This window comes from Pollachius pollachius, assembly GCF_949987615.1.
Source record: "Pollachius pollachius genome assembly, chromosome: 3".
NCBI classification, from domain to species: domain Eukaryota; kingdom Metazoa; phylum Chordata; class Actinopteri; order Gadiformes; family Gadidae; genus Pollachius; species Pollachius pollachius.
This window is the reverse complement of record NC_136936.1, coordinates 9961771-9981411: the sequence shown is the minus strand read 5'-3', so window position 1 is coordinate 9981411 and position 19641 is coordinate 9961771. Positions and strand designations below refer to the sequence as shown.

At 47.2% G+C, this 19641-nt stretch overlaps 1 protein-coding gene across 1 annotated transcript in view; it reads right to left on the bottom strand.

The window, feature by feature from the left end:
- The window catches only part of arhgap42b (Rho GTPase activating protein 42b), a 63962-nt gene that overhangs the window by 2404 nt on the left and 41917 nt on the right, over nt 1-19641 (bottom strand). The window contains 20 exon segments of the mRNA XM_079732969.1: nt 203-282; nt 386-448; nt 3266-3425; nt 3635-4045; nt 5136-5286; nt 5574-5648; nt 5655-5657; nt 5659-5755; nt 6261-6366; nt 6921-6979; nt 7834-7918; nt 8713-8787; nt 9725-9787; nt 10264-10303; nt 10942-11020; nt 12697-12753; nt 13714-13823; nt 13995-14095; nt 14493-14622; nt 16831-16935. Of these exon segments, the coding sequence (XP_079589095.1) occupies nt 203-282; nt 386-448; nt 3266-3425; nt 3635-4045; nt 5136-5286; nt 5574-5648; nt 5655-5657; nt 5659-5755; nt 6261-6366; nt 6921-6979; nt 7834-7918; nt 8713-8787; nt 9725-9787; nt 10264-10303; nt 10942-11020; nt 12697-12753; nt 13714-13823; nt 13995-14095; nt 14493-14622; nt 16831-16935 (2050 nt within the window).

Genomic DNA, 19641 nt, shown 5'->3' with positions numbered 1-19641 from the left:
CTGCCCGTGAAGAGCACAATGCCAGGGAACGAGCCAATTTCCTGGTTCCTTGGGGGTTTATGCTCTTTGTTTGATTTTTTATTGTACAGGAGAACCGTACATGTTGGCATTCCCTCTGCTAGGGGAGACGGTCTGGATGTGGGTTGTATCAGCGGAATCGGTTTGATTGCTTGATTGTTATCGGTTCGGGGTTTGAACTTACCGTTTGTGAACATCGCCCCCTGGGGGAAGCTCAGCTCATGGCTGTGCTCGGCTTCGCAGGAATACAGCGCTTTAGCGTCCCTGAAAAATAAATAATAAATACAATCATTTACACCATAAATAAATGATCAGGTCGTGAATTAATTCAACTGCTTAGTTATAACTAAAATGTTGGCTGGCTTACCTTCCGATTGGTTGCGACTGCGAAGACGTGGCACTTTCAAAAAGCATTGCTCGTGAAGCCACCCTAAAGGGAAAAAAAAAGATTTGGTCTTCTTACTTGGTTGTCAAACAAAGATATGAAACCATGAGAACTATGAGAGAAACTTATCAAACCATTAACGGTTTAGAATTTCTAAAAATAGCCTAAACAGGGGAAACGCCAGCTGAAGTTTGTTACTATTTTCATTATTTGTAGCACGGCAAAAGCATAGCAAAATATTGCACAACCATGCATGAACATTGCAATCTACAGGTGCGTTCGGATGATCTAATGCTAGCTTAATCTCCAAATACATTTTTAGTACTCTTATATACACTTAAAGCAGAAATAGATGGGAATAATTTAAGTGTCCATCGGCTTAGAGCTTGGTTTGATGCAAGCCCAAACCAGTTATGGTGAGGGGGATGTGGACCACAACAATGAATTTAAGAGTCTGGCATTGGTCGGTAGTCAAAATAAGTTAGTTACCAAAATCTTTGCAATTCCATACTAGCCTCTAAATGGTCACACATATTTTCTTTGAAATCAAACAAGAATTTTGAGTCTCTGGTGGAGCAAGTGGGATGGTTGCACTGGAGCCAGAAGTCCTCACAAGGCAGCTAAATAGGATAATGAGTGTAAACTTGACCCCCTTTGCGAGCACGGTGACCTGCAGACCTCGCTAGGACCCGTGGCTCCACTAGCCCTGTCTGCCGATAGACCTGTCTCTCTGCTGCTCAGAAAACCGGTCTTTTTGTTGAAACAAGACCTGTCAGTCTAAAACAAAGGTGTCCGTCAGTCGAATATAAACCTGTCGGTCTGTCTCTCGGTCTAATCTCGGTCTGTCATTTAGAATTTAAATGGTTTTATATTTGCCCTGTTTGTACTGTTTGTCTTGACTTATGCTCTGTTAGCGTAGCGTAGCTGGCAGTGTGCCCCAGCTAACATCAACATCCTCCCTGTTTTAGCTTTGGCACACACACACCCATTTATTACTCCTTTTGGCCCTGCTCCTTGCCCTCACCTCCTCATTCATGCTGCCGTGCTCCCTACCGCATAAATAATTATGTTGTCTAGTCGTTTCAAATGGCATTTTTTTTGCCTCTAGTGATTGTTTGTGCGTCATTCTATTGTTATTACTTTGATTTGTCTTATATGGTCGTGTCTCCTTTTTAGTACTATGGATCTAGTGAGCGTCTTTGACGCCAGTTGAATGACTCAGATGTCTGTCTGCTCCAGATGTGTCTGTGTGTGCTCCAGACATGTCTGTCTGCTGCAGACCTGTCTGTGTGCTCCAGATGTGTTTGTGTGCTCCAGGCCTGTATGTCTGCTGCAGACCTGTCCGTGTGCTCCCAGCCCGTCTGTCTGCTCCAGATATGTGTGTGTGTGTCTGTGTGTGTGTATGTGTGTGTGTGTGTGTGTGTGTGTGTGTGTGTGTGTGTGTGTGTGTGTGTGTGTGTGTGTGTGTGTGTGTGTGTGTGTGTGCTCCAGGCCTGTCTGTCTGCTGCAGACCTGTCTGTGCTCCAAACCTGTCCCGTCTACTCTAGATGTGTTTGTGTGCTCCAGGCCTGTCTGTGTGCTCCAGGCCTGGCTGTCTGCTGATGTGTCTGTGTGCTCCAGACCTGTCTGTGTGTCCCAGACCTGTCTGTCTGCCTCACATGTGTCCGTCTGCTCCAGAGCTGTCTAGCGGCCGGCGTCCTGAGAGAGCTGCTGGGTCAAGTCAACCTGAAGCAGGCTGTAATTAACGCCGGCTTACAGGAGGCATAAATCTGAGGCTGCCGCCATCTGCTCTCAACATTCTCCCTCTTCATCTCCTTCTCTGTCGGTCTCTCTCTCTCTTCATTTCTCTATCTCTCCCTCTCACTGTTTCCCTTTAACTCCCTTAATGTCTCTCATATCTCAATCTCTCTATCTCTTTATCTTTGTTTCTATATATCTCACTCTCTCTGTCACTTTCTATCACTCCCTTATCTCTGTCCCTCTGGTTTTCTAATTCTTTTGTTTCTCTGTCTCTCTTCCTTTCTCACACTATATCTCTCCCTTGCTTTTATCTCGGTGACTCTTTGTTTATCTTGCCATATCGCCGTCTTTCTTCCTTTATCTCCCTTTCTCTTTATGGGTCCCTTTATCTTTCTTGAACTCTTTGTGTCTCTCTCTTCTTTTCCCTCTCCCTTAGTTCTGCAAGTAGCACCCCCTCCTCTCTATTTGTCACCATCTCACTCCTCTTTTATCTCTCACTCTCTTTTTATTTTTATATATATATATATATATATATATATATATATATATATATATATATATATATATATATATAAAGGAGAAAGGGAGAGGACGATTAATCAAATAGGTGGGGAGTGAGAGGGGATTATATACAGTGAAGCAATAGATAACAGAGGAGAAGGACACAACAAGGAAACAAACAGATTGAGACCGGAAAGAGAAAGGGCCTTGAGGGACAGAACGGAGAAGATAGAATAAAGATATACTTAGAGCCACAGAAACAAGGCTGAGAGGACAGAGATGTGCCTACAAAACCTCCAATTATTTAGCCTATGTGACTGAACCCTGTACGTTCACGCAATGTGGATATAGGCAGCTGACAGCTGTTACACTATCCTTACCCTAATATAAACATGCTTTAGAAATCACAACTAGACTAATAAAAATACCACTGTCCACCATTGTCATTCTATGTCATATACTGTATCAGTATATGACATAGCATAGCTTGTATTAGCATAGCAGCGTTAGCATAACCATAATAAGCAGAGTGTGTTGGTATAGTGTGCATTAAGATAGATTTAATTAGCATAGCCTGCATTAGCAAAGCTAGGATTAGCATAGCGTTTATTGGTGTATTACACTGATCCGGGGCGCTGGTAGCCGTTGGTGACGGTGCCGTCCGCCTTCCGGCGGATCACGGATTGTTTTGGCAGGAGGTCCGGGTCGTTTGTGGGTTGGGGGCTCTCTCTGGGCTCCAGCCCCGAGAGGTTCTGGGTTGATCCAGAACAGCTTCTCCGGCCTTGAGAGGACATTTCAAACAATAAAAGTTACAGAGAAGACAGCTACATTCCCCACACTCTCTAAACACTTAGCTAGTTGCTGGCTAGAATTAACACCAAAAAAATTGCTACAAAAGGGGGGGATTACAGAAGGGGGGGGGATTACAGAATTATCTAGTGAATAAATCAATGACAACCAAGGCTATGGTCAGCCGGAAGAGACTCTCACCTTCAGAGATCAGCAGCGATCTGAGGGATGAGGCTGGTAGTAAGACTGGCTGGGAGGGAACCACCTGGGGGCTGCTGTGAGGGGCCTTCATGGGGCCCTTGGAGGTCGACCTGTTGGTCCCCCCCCCATCAACGGTGCTCCCGGGGAGAGATGCCATGCTGAGGGTGTCGTCGGACTCCCCGTCGGTTGGACCCGCGCTGGACTCGGGACTGCTGAACCAGGCGCTGCTCCGACGCTCCTCGTTGGACCCCCCCGGTGAGGAAGACCGACGGGGGACCACCACGGGGCCACGCTCCACCAGCAGGATGGGCGAGGCGGTCTTAGAGAAGTGGTTCTGCTCAGAGGAGTGTGAGGACAGGGACTCCATGCTGCCCATTGGTGTGCTACCGGGACTGCTGCTAAGGGTGTCGCCTATACAGGGACCAGAGAACGGTAGAACAGAAGAACATTAAAACCTGGTTTACAGGGACCAGAGAACGGTAGACCAGAAGAACGTTAAAACCTGGTTTACAGGGACCAGAGAACGGTAGACCAGAAGAACGTTAAAACCTGGTTTACAGAGACCAGAGAACGGTAGACCAGAAGAACGTTAAAACCTGGTTTACAGGGACCAGAGAACGGTAGACCAGAAGAACGTTAAAACCTGGTTTACAGGGACCAGAGAACGGTAGACCAGAAGAACGTTAAAACCTGGTTTACAGGGACCAGAGAACGGTAGACCAGAAGAACGTTAAAACCAGGTTAACAGAGACCAGAGAACGGTAGACCAGAAGAACATTAAAACCTGGATTACAGGGACCAGAGAATGGTAGACAAGAAGAACATTAAAACCTGGATTACAGGGACCAGGAGACCAGAAGCACATTAAAATCTGGTTTACAGGGACCAGAGAACAGTAAACCAGAAGCACATAAAAATCTGGTTTACAGGGACCAGAGAACGGTAGACCACAAGCACATCAGAACCTGATTTACCAGGTGCCAGAACCACATTAAAATCTGGTTAACAATCGGAATGTTCTTCAGCAGCTTCCCCTGGGGATGGCTATGCTAGCGCCCTAGGTAGGAATATATGAAGTCTTGTTAACAGATCAAGCAGTGTGCTGCAGCCTGTAGTCTGTTTGAGTATAAAGAGTGAACCCAAATAATTTCCAATTGCCCATTTAACCCAGAGTCAATAGATCATTAACCAAGGCTGACAAAAGAAGGTAGGGATAACAGCTATCAGACTCTTTCTCACTGCACAGCTCACAAACAATAATAAACCCGTACTTTTGAAATGGGCTAAATGGGGTTTTATTGCAAGGTTTTTAAGCTACACATCCTTCACATCCTGAAAGCAATCAATACATCAAAAGCTCTGACAAAAAAGAAAAGCCCAGGGACTGCAGATATAAACTAAAATTGACTGGCTTACAACCAATTGACCAACTATCCTTACTAGCCTTCCCATACCGCGGGGCTGGGTGCGACACGCTGGTACTGGTGGCGCTGGTACTCACTGTCCGCGTCGGCCAGGCAGAGGGTGGGGCCGTAGACGCTGCGAGGCTTCCTGGGGCCGGTGGAGAGGCCGATGGCCCGGTTCCTGCGGGACTCAGGCCGGCTCTGGGGCGTGGGCAGAGGCACGTTGGGGTCTGGCTCCTGGTGGAACACCTGGAGGAACCACCGGCGGATTAGCAAAAAATGCATCAGCAAAACACTTGACCTTTTAAAAGTATTTTATGTATATATATTTATAGTGTCTAATATAAAGAAAACTTTCTTTATAAAAAATTTATTCATATATATTTTTTTAGATAACACTTATATAGACACACTATATATATATATATATATATATATATATATATACAATATATATATATATATATATATATATGTATATTTATATATATCAATAATATAATATAATATATGAGGTATGAACAAAGGTTGCTTACCTTGTCAAAGTTCTCGATCAGTATCTCCATCACAATGTTCTGGAACTTGATGTTCATCATGGCCGAACTTGATGTTCATCATGGCCGCCACCGTCTCCTCCTGTGACCTCATCAGCGTGGGACCGAAGATCACGCCCAGGTTGGACACCGTCATCAGGTTGAACTTGCTCTGGGTGGAGACCCTATAGCAAACACCACCACATGGAATGAGCTGGAGTCGCACCATGAACCATAACAGCCACTATCCTATAACAACAACAACAATAACTGGACAGTGTATTGAGTTGCTAGATAATCACAAATTCACTGTAAATAAAAAGAAATGTAATCATGAGAAAGACGATGACTAAGGGCTCTACAAAAACAAAAGGGACGTTTTACAGCTCCTTCCGTTGCTATGCCAACCACTGCTGGTATATATATAAAAAAAAAAGCAGACGCCACAGAGGACTTCATTAGAAGAAAGAAAATAAGAAGGCAGGAAAGAAAGAGAACATCAATGTTCTCCCCTTTCAAATAATAAAGGGGAGAAAATTGATTCATTAAAAAAAAAGGTTTTGTTACGTAAAGTAATGAAAGTATGATTATCCTAACAGGGGGAGGGGGTGGGGCTTTGAAGCTATCGAACAAGTGACCTCCAAACTGAATCAGCTCCGCGGAGGTTGTGAAAGACGGGACGGGACGTACGTGAGGAGGTGTTGGATCAGCAGCTCCAGCATCTCCTTGTTCCTGTCAGGGAGCTTGTGGACCAGGGCATGGACAGCACACACTCTGTAGTTCTGATCATCCGACTCTGGGGGGAGGAGGAGGAGAAAGCCTCATTAACATCATCATTCAACTAGTGGACTGGGCGGTGTAGTGCCAGGGGTGTTTCACTACAAACTGGAAAGGTTAGCGGGATCGATCCCTGATGACTTTAGACTAGCTGTCGGCATGGTTTAGCAAGAAACCGCTTGCTCAATTCGCTTTGGATAAACATGTCTGATAAATAACTAAATAGAATAGAACAGAAAAAACGATAAGCTTCCTAACCTGAGGTATGTCTAAACTCTCTAAAAAGACTGTAAACGGGGACAACCCTCAATGAGGCTTACCACTCAAAATACCTTTTTTACCAGGGCTTACCATTAACAAGGCTAGCCCACTAATGAGGCAAACCCCTAATGAGGCTTACCCCTAACAAGGCTAACCCACTAACGAGGCTAACCCACTAACGAGAATAGCGCTTAACGAGGCTTACCATTAACAAGGCTAGCCCACTAATGAGGCTAATCCCTAATGAGGCTAACCAATAACGAGGCTAACCCACTAGGCTTACCATTAACAAGGTTAGGATGAAGTACTTACTGACAGCTAGGATGAAGTCCTTGTGCAGCTTGAATGTCATTAGGGGCTCAGACAGACACCTGGTAGGGAGAGAGAGGAAAACACTTGAATAATATCTCTCTCAGAGAACTTGTGCATGTGCATGTGTGTGTATGAGAGAGAGAGAGAGAGAGAGAGAGAGAGAGAGAGAGAGAGAGAGAGAGAGATCTATTGGCCAAGAAAGAAGAGTTGAGGAAGAAATGGTTGGATGGAACATTCATTCATCGCGACACCCGGCTGCCACATCTCCCGTCGTGCCCTGGCCGCGGGAGACGTGACCTTAGGCACCGCGGCCGTTGCACGGCACTTCCGCGACTCCCGCCGTGCCCCCTGAACGAATGAATGAATGGCCCAGGAACCGTGGGCACCGCGGCCCGGGAACCGCGGGCACCGTGAGCGCGAGCATGGCCACGGCACTCCGGCGTCTCCCGCGTGCCACGTGAATGAATGAATGGCCCTGGAACTGCAGGCACCGTGACAGCAGCCCGGGCAACGCGGCCCGGGAACTGCGGGCACGGCACTCCTGCGTCCCTCGCGCCTCCCGCCGTGCCCCGTTAATGAATGAATGGCCCGGGAACCGCGGGCACCGTGACAGCGGCCCAGGCAACGTGGGCGCCGCGGCCCGGACAACGCGGGCACCGCAAAAACAGATCGGGCACAGAGGCCAAATTAGGCCTATATATTTTGTATTTGAAATGCAACAGTCTTTTCGTGGAGACTACGCTCAGAGCAGCTGGAACCTAACAACAGCAAGAGGAAGGAGGAAAACGGGCTATGAAACAAAATTAGTTGTTAGAGAGAGAGACTTCAGAGAGCTACCTAGCCCACTCAGCAGGTGCGGCTGGTGTAAAGAGGTGGAGGTAATAATGTAGCCTCCGCCTGGGGCCACTCTGACCTGAGGTAGTTCTTCAGGCCACTCGTGATGGTTTTGTTGTCCCAGGTCTCAGCATCCAGATCCATGTCCACCGCCGCTTTGGTTGCTGTTGGAAACACTTTGATCAACTAATGACGTCCTTCACCCTACTTCCAACACACCCCACGACCCAAAACATGTAAAACATGTATGAAAGATGGGTTGAACGATATATGAGATTAAAATTCATCTTTTTTTTAATGTATTGAATTTTGCAAGAAATATTCAAAAAGCCTGAAACAATGTTATAAATGTAAAATAACAACTTTTTTCGACAGAGCAGAATTACGGTGCGATTACACAAAACTACCACTTCTAACACAGCCCACGACCCAAAACATCTAAAACATGTACGAAAGATACGTTGAACGATTTATGAGATAACTATTCAGATTTTTTTAAATGTATTGAATTATGCAAGAAATATAAAAAATGCCTGAAACAATGTTTATAAATGTAAAATAGCAGCTTTTTTCGACAGAGCAGAATTATGATGCGATTACACAAAACTACCACTAGATGGACACCTTTTACCATTCAGCAGTTTCACCCTAGTGGTACATACAGTTACGTTGAAGCATTAGATGTGAACGCAGAATGCCTGGAATGAATATCCTTACTACATTGTGTACTCAAACCAGATGTGGCTTTTTTCATTTTAATAGTACTCATATAAATATATGCCATTTGGTCGACTGCATTTTGTTGAGCATGAGTAGAATGGTGCCCCTTAACCCTGCCTGATGAGCTACACAGACATGGTGATGTCCTTTAGAGCTACACAGGACCATCATGTCCTCTGCAGTCCCCACGACTTGTGTACCACTATCACAATCATCCCCTGAGACGAGGGATACTTACAGAAGGCCGTATTCATCAGTTTCTGCACCTTGGAGTTGACCCCACCGATCCGGTACAGACCCAACGTGTTGATCCCTGTAGGGCAATAACAACACATGCACGCACGCACACACGCACACGCAAACACACACACACACACACATACAAACACACACACACACACACACACACACACACGGGGTCAGTAATCTACCATCCTAGTTCCATACAGTCTCAGTTCCATACACACACACATATATATATATAAACACATACATACATATATATATACATATACATATATATATATTCAAATATATATATATACATAAATATATATACATACATATACATACATATACATACATATATATACATACATACACACACACATATATATATATATATATATATATATATAAATAGACATGGAGAGCTATTATAAAGATATTGATATAAATAATATATGTGTACTTGTGTACTAATGGTAGTGAACATATGGGCAACGGTATAGCCTATAGGGAGGTATGGCAGTATTGTATATATAAACTACCATACTATATTCTTCCGTAGGAGAATATCTTGATTATATAACCAGGTCTGATCATTCAGTGTTGGAGTGGCAGTTGGCTTAGTCAATAGGTATAGATGTGATCAATCGAGCATCAACACCATAATATTATGATCCAACATAATATATTATGTAACATTCTGGGTGGGTTTTTATTGGCTTCACTTCATTGGATAGGTGCATCGTTTTCTGATTCAGAGATTGCTTTCTGAATCACTGGGGAAATCGTTGTCATTACCATGCCTCTGCTCAAGATAACAAGAGATAGAGAAAGAGGATAGAATACATGGAAGTAAAGAAATATAGAAAATGCAGAAACTGTAATGCAATGAATAAATGGAAATTGATGAAAAATGTGCAGATGTATAAAAGTGAGTGGGGGAAGCAAGCGGGAAGGTTAGAAAAGGTTACGTTTCGGTGTGAAGTCAGTGTTTGGTAAAACGGAGACTGTTCAGTGCCCACCTCTGTTCTCCACCAGGTCGATGCATTTCCTCACAAAGTTGAAGCCAGCCTCGTTGAGGAACGCTGAAAACCCCAGATTAAAGCGTGACCGACACATCGATCGCTGCTGTGTGCTAACCAGACAGCCAGGCAGGAATACCAAGGCTGCTGCCACCAGTCAACAGGGATCTTATAGTTTCATATACTGTATGTGTTCTATATATGTACATGTGTTGTATATACGTAAATATTTTATATGTTTACACGTGTATATATACAAATACCTACATATATACACATCTATATCTATATATATCTATATCTACATCTATGTATCGATATACATATATTTATATATAGTGTTAAACATCTCTAGCATGTTGTATATCTATATGTTATACATCTATAAGGCGAGTGTCTTTCAGAAGACTGAATTTCTGCTGAATATATAACTTTAAGCATGATGTGTTTTTACAGCACAAATGCACTAAGATTATTAAAATAAATAAATATGAATTTCAATATAATTTGTTCAACTTCTATTGCGCACACACACTTACTTTCCTCCTTCTTGCTCAGTATTGCAGGCAGGTTATAGATCTGGGAAGTGTAGAGAATAATAAAGTGTAAATAATGACCAACATCGACAGATGAAGTACACAGAAGCACAGGAAGCACATAATAGCAGATCAGGGCTTTCTCGGCCACTGTAGCAGATAGCTGTTATATAAACTGTAGCAGTGGATGAATTAATTCACTAGGCAGACAGACATACAGACACACCAAACCAGGTGTGCTTCTGGCAGATCTCTCTGAGTTCTAAACAAGGCCTTCTGAGATAATCAGGAGGGTGGGGGGGGGGGAGGGGGATAGAGAGAGAGAGACACACAGAGAAAACTGCTATGGCATTGCAAATGTGCATTTACCATGCCAATAAAGCATTTTTGGATTGAATTGATTTCAGAGAGAGTGACAGTGAAAAGGAGTGAGTGACAGCAAGAGAGAGAGAGAGCGATACAGACCAATGTACACAGAGCATGAGAGAGTGTGACAGAGAGTGTGACAGAGAGAGAGAGAGAGAGAGAGGGATACAGACCAATGTACACAGAGCATGAGAGAGTGTGACAGAGAGAGAGAGAGAGAGAGAGAGCAAGTGAGAGACTAAGCGAGTCTGACAGAGACAGAGAAAGAGCGAGAGAGAAAAAAGGCCGAGAGCGAGAGGTCAGAGGTCAGCTCACCGGCTCCTTGCCGTCCATGGCCTCCAGCCAGAGACGACGGTTGGTCTCGGACAGAGCCTGTAGCGTCACCACGCCGTGCCTGGGGGCAGCACAACAGACACCTTACACACAACTCGCCACACACACACACACATCTTACACACAAATCTTACATCTACTCATTACATACACTATTCTTCTCAATCAAACCGCTTACACTCACTCAAACCCCTTACACAAACACAAACCCACACACACGCGCACACATACACCTCACCTATACCCCCATCACACATGCACTCTCCTTACAGACTCCTCACTGAAGACCAGATTCTACTTCTGCGTTGAATATCCCCAGCGTAGCCCACAGAGGTCGTCGTCATGGGTTACGGGAACTTATAAAACCACCAATTAGAGCGACGGATGGCCCTTCATTCCAAGGTTTCAGTTAATTTATGACGGACCAGGTGGAGAGGTTCCTTTGATTGGATCATCTCCACTTAATTAAGACCAGCAGATGTCACTGAATGAGTGACTTTTGGGGACCTTTTTGGTGTGATGGCGATGATGTCAGAATGAAAACGTGAAATGCCAGTTCCCGGCGAAGCGACCCACAGTGGAGGTATAAGAAGTCTATTCAACACAGGAGTACAGTTTGGCCTTCACACACAGCGCCACACAGCTCCACCGACCAGGTATCAATCACGGCAAGGGATGGGTGATTAAAATATCAGGTGCACGTGTTTAATTACATCACCACACTGTGACCCCGCCCACTACCACCACCGGCCGCACCCCCACCATCACCAACCAAATTAAACATCATAATACATTCACAACTAATTAGCCATGAACAGTTTTCCGTTTTTCTCATTCAGCACACACTTTCATCTGAAGCAACTTGTGCCAGTGAATTCCCTGTAACCACGACCTGAGACTACCACCTCCCTCTGTGTCTCTTGCTTTATCATCCCCGCCCCTCCCTCCGTCACCTCCCGTTACAAACAGTGAGACGCCGTTACCCCGGTGTGCATGTGACAAACAACAAACAGTCTCCTGTCATCGTCTCATCGCCGCCTCGCACACCACAACATCAGGTGTCTGGTCTGCTTCGACTGATTGACACCAGTCACTGCATGCCGTGCCTCATCTCCTAAGGTTTCTCCTCGGGTAGCATCGCTCGCATAATCAGCATCAGACAACCCCCCCCCCCCCCCCCCACACACACACACACACACACAGGGGGTAGGGAGGGGGCGTTACAGCTAGTATCGTCGCATGGAAAGAGTAAACAACTCATCTAAAGTCTGTCATCAGCTCATGTACCCTCCCATCCTATTCTAAACGGCGTCTGGAGGAATCTCACTGTGACCGTTCCCCGGTGGGAAACAATCAGGCAGAAATTAAAAATGAATGCTCCCTGAAGGCCTGGAAGGTCTGCTGATTTTTACCCCCTTCCAATCAGCGGCAGAAAGATGAACAATTTATTATTCATTTGATTCTCGGAATAACTATAACAACGAATAATAATTGCATCATTCTGGTTAATATCACGAATCAATAACAAATCGGGGAGACCCTTCAGCCGTCGCTGGTGATTGTGTGGCGGGTGATTCTGAGCAGTGATTGGAGATGCTGCTGTGGTGGAGGAGGAGGAAAGATTGGTCAATGCAGAGTTTTAGCGATTGGCTACTTCGGGGTTCACTAGCAGCAGCAGACATGCAGCAGCGCATGCACCTGCTGTGCGTTTTCGGCAGCACTGGTCAGCTCACGTACCGGACTTTACCGAATAACAGTAGGGGTCTTAAAAGAGTTCCTCGACAGAGGGCCTGACTGCATCGACACAGACACAGGAGAGAGAGAACATGAACAGGGTTCAGGAAGGCGGTAGATACCGTCTACCATCACAGGAAACAGGAAGTACACACAGTGGATGGGAGGGGGGGAGGAGGGGCGGGGGGGGGGGAGAGGAAGGCATGCAGGCAGGAACAGACCTGAGAGTATTGGGATAGGGAATTTATACTAACGGAACAGTAGACTCATTTGTAATTACAGCTCATTAAATACTGGCATTCTTCGGATCGGATTTGTTCTGTGTGACTTATGCAAATGATATTTTCGCTTATGTTGTTGCTTATGATCAAAACCATAGAACAAAACGGACTGGAGATGAAGATCTCTATCTCTTATGTCTTAGAATAAACTTGTAAGGTGAAGTGAGTTTAGGGAGTTGGTTGTTGTAACATTTTGGAGAAGAAGGAAAAGGGAATAGATCAAAAAGATTTGACAGTTGGAACAAACACTTTAATATCCTGCGCCGGACAAGGATCCTATTTGCAGTGCTATTCTAGCGCAGCCTTAATTTATCCTGGGGAGGAAGGTTACAGTAGGTCCCTGCAGATAGATCACCCTCCCTAGACAGGGATATTATAGAGCAGAACAGCTATCGTCAATTGGGGAATAGCCATTCCAAACTGTATCTGAACACTATTTTTTCAATTCACTTGAGATATGAGAAATACAACATCAATATAAATAGTGAATCTACAACTCAAACTACTTTACAAAGTTTAATTTGTTTTGTAAAACACCAAGTACACTTAAGTCAAAGGTCGAGGAACATGCAACTTAAATAGTTAGGCAACACTCTAAGGTAAGGAGGAACACCTTAAGGAACATGTTATGTGGTTAACAAGTTCCATAACGTGCAAGGGAACATGTTAGGGACATGTTAGGGAACATGTTAAGGAGCATGGTTAGGGAACACCTGGAAGATTGAGAACAGCCACACACCTCTCCACCACCTCCACGTCGAAGCAGAAGCGCTTGTCGATGGAGTCCGTTTTCCTGCGGATGCAAGACTTAAGCTTGAACATCTCCGCCGGGCTCAGAACAAGACCGTTCTGGAACATAGAAACACAACTATTATCAAAACGAACAAATGCATTCAGACACAAGCTTAACATCCAACTAATATAAAAACAAACACTACTACTAACTAGCTACAACACAGTCAGTCAGTCAGTCAGTCAGTCAGTCAGTCAGTCAGTCAGTCAGTCTGTCTGTCTGTCTACCTGTTTGCCGGCTGACTTGTGCTCAGTGCTGCTCATGGTAAAGGTCTTACTGCCCTTCTCGTAGGTGCAGTAGTGACGTGTCCAGGTGCAGCCCAGAGGACCTGGCCAGCACCACAACAACAGGGAAAAAACACAATCATCAGTAAAAGACAAAAACAATTCTCAACATGGGTGGAAACCAGCAACCGACAACAATCCTCATGAAGGGGAAAAACAACAACAATAACAGTCAACAACAACCCACACAAGGCCTTGTATCTATCAGATATTCAAAAGTGACCAAATCCGATGTTATTGAAGTAAATTAGTGAGTGCACAGCATTTCATTATTATTGAGCTATTTAATTTTGCGACTTATTTACGCATTTCCATCTCCTCGTTTATACCGTCAAGATACCTTGCGCTGTTGACCACTGCTGTGTTCCAGTCACCTGGAGGAAATGTCAATGAAGTTAGGAGAAAAAGTTTGATTGGGTGGGCCACGGTGGAGGGACTCACGTTTCTCCTGGACGTATAGGAAGCCCTCCATGGTCCACTGGCCCGGGGGTTTGTAGTCCTGGTCCGCCGACCTCATCCTCTTCATCAGCTTCTCCACCTCCTGCTTGGTGCTCACAAAGTTGTTCCGCGCCTGAACAATGACAGGAAATCCCACCGGAACGTTATCCGATAATCCCAAAATGTCCTTGGGATTATCCGGTAACCCAGAGGTGTCCAGTGATGTCAGGGGGGATCCACCTGTATCACGTGTCTGTCTCTCCCTGCCCATTGCCACGGAGAGCTGTCAGTCCGTTTCAAATGACGATTCCTTCGCTTGCCTCCTCTCATGTCTCATCATCTCCTCTCATGTCTCCTCCTCTTATGTCTCCTCCTCTCCTCTCATGTCTCCTCATCTCCTCTCATGTCTCCTCCTCTTATGTCTCCTCCTCTCATGTCTCCCCACATCCTCTTGTGTCACCTCAACTCCTCCCATGTCTCCTCCTCTCCTCTCATGTCTCCTCATCTGCTCTTGTGTCTCCTCAATTCCTCTCATGTCTCCTCCTCTTATGTCTCCTCCGCTCCTCTCATGTCTTCTCTCTTCTCCTCTCTGCTCATGTCTCCTCAACTCCTCTCATACCTCCTCAACTCCTCTCATACCTCCTCACCTCCTCTTATACCTCCTCAACTCCTCTCATACCTCCTCAACTCTTCGCATGTCCCCTCTCTTCACTCTTCATTTGATTTCATCTCTCTCCTCACCCATCTCGGATGTACCGAGCGACGCATCATGCAAAGGAATGTGTTTCTGAGAGGACTGCTCCCCGGCCTGGCTCGTGATAGTCAAACAAGCCTTCATAATTCACCCAACCTCTTGATATACAGTCGGAAGGCGCAGACGCCTTACCTCTGAAGGAATGTGTCGTATGTAATAAAGCAGGCGGCTGACAGTTCAGAGTGTGCACCGCCGTGCGATGCGTCCTGCTTTCAAGAGTTTACGACATCTCAACAGACGGGAGTTAACCGGGACTCATCAATTAAGGCTCACCGTTGAAGGAAGGACGTAAAAAACCTGTCCGGTCGATGCTACAATCTGGGTGGTGGGGGCGCGATGGGGAGGGGCCGGCGTTTATGAAGAGATTAGTGATAAAGGTCATGTGACACAGTGTGTGTGTGTGTGTGTGTGTGTGTGTGTGTGTGTGTGCGCAACTAGGTGTGTGGATGAAGATGGATCACCAAGTCAAATGTTAATGAAATGTAGATTTCCTGACGCATCAAAACACGTTTTCGTCATTCAACAGACAGGGTTGAACCACAATGTCTAGGATTCATAACCAAAACATATTTATTAGATGTATGTGTATATATATTGATGACATATATATATATATATATATACATATATATTTTATAAAAGCTGTTCACTCTTTAATACTAAAAGATGATGGAATACGAGGACATTGCATTATTAATCGACAGTATAAAACAGGCTGCGTACTACCGGGCCGCCTTTATTTTATGAAAGACGCGTGACCAAAAACCCTGAGGAGGTGCTCTGTGGACGCAACACTGACATGTCAAGCCAAGGCGTCTGTCAAATGGGCACAGCCGTACTCTACCTCTGCCGTCGCAGCAAGTACTCATTTTATCAGAAAATACCATTAAACATCCCTCTGGTCTCCACATGAAATGCTACACTCTGGAACTATCGATTTCCAGTAGGAGGCGGAGGAATATCAGTCAATCACCCGCAGATCGCCTGCCACTGAAGCTACGCTACGCCTAGCCGCACCTGAAACGATAAGCCCCCCCGATCTGATTATGTGGGCTGTCCGTTCGGCGTGTGTGACTTGTTTGTGTGTGTGTGTGTGTGTGTGTGTGTGTGTGACTGTGTCTTGTGTGTGTTTGTGACTTGTGTGTGTGTGTGTCTTGTGTACGTGTCTTGTCTGTGTGTGACGTGTGTGTATATATGTGTGTGTGACGTGTGTGTGTATGTGTATATATGTGACGTGTGTGTGTGTGTGTGTGTGTGTATGTATGTGTGTGTGAGTGTTTATGTGTGTTTGTAACTTGTGTGTCATGTATGTAGGTATGTATGTATGTGTGTGTGTATGTGTGTGTGTGTGTTTGTGTGTGTGTGAGAAAGAGTGAAAGAGTGAGCGAGTAAAAGCACAAGTTAGAGTAACACGTAACGAGTAACAGTGTGGGTGCACACATTCATCTTGTGTGATTGCGTGAGACTGTGTATGTGTGCGTATGTGTTCAACTCATCCCCAGAGGCCAAGGAGGAGAGGAGCCAAAGGGCGGAGAGGTGTGTGTGTGTGCGGGTGTGTGCATGCATGTGTGTGCGGGGTCTCCTTACATTTTGCAGGTTAAACTGCAGCTGCTGCTTGTAGGGCTCCAGCTCGTGAGCCAGCTCGTATCCCTCGTGGTAGAAGGTGAAGAGACCCTGGAGGAACGCCAGGAGCTGGGGGAGGAGGGGAGGGGAGGGGAAGAGGGGGGGGGGGGAGGGGAGAGGGGAGAGGAGAGAGGAGAGGGGAGGAGAGGAGGGGAGGAGAGGAGGGGAGGGGAGGAGGGGAGAGGGGAGAGGAGAGGGGGAGGAGGGAAGGGGAGGAGGGAAGGGGAGGAGGGGAGAGGGGAGAGGAGAGGGAGGAGGAGGGGAGGAGAGGAGGGGAGGGGAGGAGAGGAGGGGAGGGGAGGAAGGGGGGGAGGGGAGAGGGGAGAGGAAGAGGGGAGGAGAGGAGGGGAGGAGAGGAGGGGGGGAGGGGAGAGGGGAGAGGAGAGAGGAGAGGGGAGGAGGAGGGGAGGAGAGGAGGGGAGAGGGAGAGGAGAGGGGAGGAGGGAAGGGGAGGAGGGAAGGGGGGAGAGGAGAGGGGAGCAGGAGGGGAGGAGAGGAGGGGAGGGGAGGAGAGGAGGGGAGGAGAGGAGGGAAGGGAGAGGGGAGAGGGGAGAGGAGAGGGGAGGAGGAGGGGAGGAGAGGAGGGGAGGGGAGGAGGGGGGGAGGGGAGAGGGGAGAGGAGAGAGGAGAGGGGAGGAGGAGGGGAGGAGAGGAGGGGAGGAGAGGAGGGGAGAGAGGGAGAGGGGAGGAGGAAGGGGAGGAGGGAAGGGGGGAGAGGAGAGGGGAGGAGGAGGGGAGGAGAGGAGGGGAGGGGAGGAGAGGAGGGGAGGAGAGGAGGGAAGGGGAGGAGGGGAGAGGGAGAGGAGAGGGGAGGAGGAGGGGAGGAGAGGAGGGGAGGAGAGGAGGAAGGGGAGAGGTGAGAGGGGAGAGGGAGAGCAGGGGGGGGAGGAGGGGAGAGGGGGGAGGAGAGGGGAGGAGGAGGGGAGGAGAGGAGAGGGGAGAGGAGAGGAGGGGGGGAGGAGGGGAGGAGAGGAGGGGGAGGAGGGGAGGAGAGGAGGGGAGGAGGGGAGGAGAGGAGGGGAGGAGGGGAGGAGGAGGGGAGGGCAAGGGAGGGGAGGAGAGGAGAGGAGGGGAGGACGGGAGAGGAGGATATGGGAGGAGAGGAGGGGAGGGGAGGAGAGGAGAGGGGAGAGGAGAGGAGGGAGGAGAGGGGAGGAGGAGAGAAGGGGAGGAGGGGAGAGGAGGAGAGAGGAGAGGAGAGGAGGGGGGGGAGGAGGAGAGGAGGGGAGGAGAGGGGAGGAGAGGAGGAGGGGAGAGGAGGGGAGGAGAGGAGGGGAGGGGAGGAGAGAGGAGGAGGGGAGAGGAGGGGAGGAGGGGAGGAGAGAGGAGGAGGGGAGAGGAGGGGAGGGGAGGGAGAGGAGGGGAGGAGAGAGGAGAGAGGAGGAGGGGAGAGGAGGGGAGGGGAGGGAGAGGAGGGGAGGAGAGAGGAGAGAGGATCAGAGGAGGTGAGGAGGAGAGGAGAGGAGGTGAGGAGGAGAGGAGGAAGGTTCGTAAAATGGCAAGGTGAGAGAATAAAAGGAGATGTGAGCGGAGATGACAGAGGAAATGAGAGTGGAGAGGAGATGGGAGAGATGAGTGGAGTCGAGAGGAGAGGAGTTTGAAGAGGAGAGAGGAAATGAGAGAAGATGAAATGAGAGAGGGGATAAGAGTTAGGTCCTTTACGACAAAACCGCCACTGTGTATTTAATGTCTGGACTGCAGAGAATGACACTGCCCACCCTTGAAGACAATGATCCTGTGATTGCCAGTGGAAATCTGTGAAGAGTCTTCACAGGACATTGTAATGCCCCGTGTAATGGACAGCTCATTAAACCGTTCATATCTCTTATATAAACTATGATAACACCATGCTACTCTGCTGGAACAAAACACGATGCATTTTTAAGACACAATATTGAACACAACAATCGAATCCCCACAAGTAATACTTTGTGGAGTTGGGATGACAGAAAAGGATTCTACCTCACCTGCTGTCTAAAAGGCGGCGGCATAGTTGACTGCGGTGTATAATCGGTTGGGGTATGTATTGCTGAGTGTAAGGCTTGTGAACTAAGCTCCCGCATGGATAAAAACCAGCAAAGAGAAGGGGTTGGGTGAGAAGAAACTCTTTTCCACCCACAGTGGAACACTGACAGAACAAACGCTGATGTGATCCGGTAGGTAGGGAAAGCCGTTCTGGGGGTATTGAGGGTGGTGGTGGAGTATCAGCAGCAGAATCACAGCCCAGATTCATCACAGAGCCAGGCAGAGCCGTGTCATATTCACCGGCCTGCTCTGCAGCTGGGAGATTTACATTTGTGGCCCGGGCTGAGGGTGAGCTGCCAGGGGAGGTAAACAGATGGGAGGCAGGGGAGTTCAGGAGTGCTTGTTAGCTCCCAGCTCACGTCCGCTCCCCATTTAATACCTGAAGAACCGCACGATTTATGCTAACTTCTCCGCTAAGTATTTCAGCCGTGGCTGCAATCTTTTCCCGGCGACGGACAGGGAGAGAGTGCCAATGCAGGCCCTCTCGGTTAAATTGGTTTTTATGTTGTTTTATGTGATGGGGGGGGGGGGAAACTGTTTTTAATCGTATTTTATCCGTGAGCCTGGCCTTAAGGGATCGGGCCGGATAATGTTTCATTCGGAGCGACGATAATGCCGGCGCACAAGGGACAGTCTTCCATGATTGTACCTTTCTGTACCTTAATGTGGGAGACGCTTAAACTGAGATTCCTTAACAAGCTCATTTACTCTGACGCGTGTTTAAAATTACCCCCGCCGTAGACTCGCCTA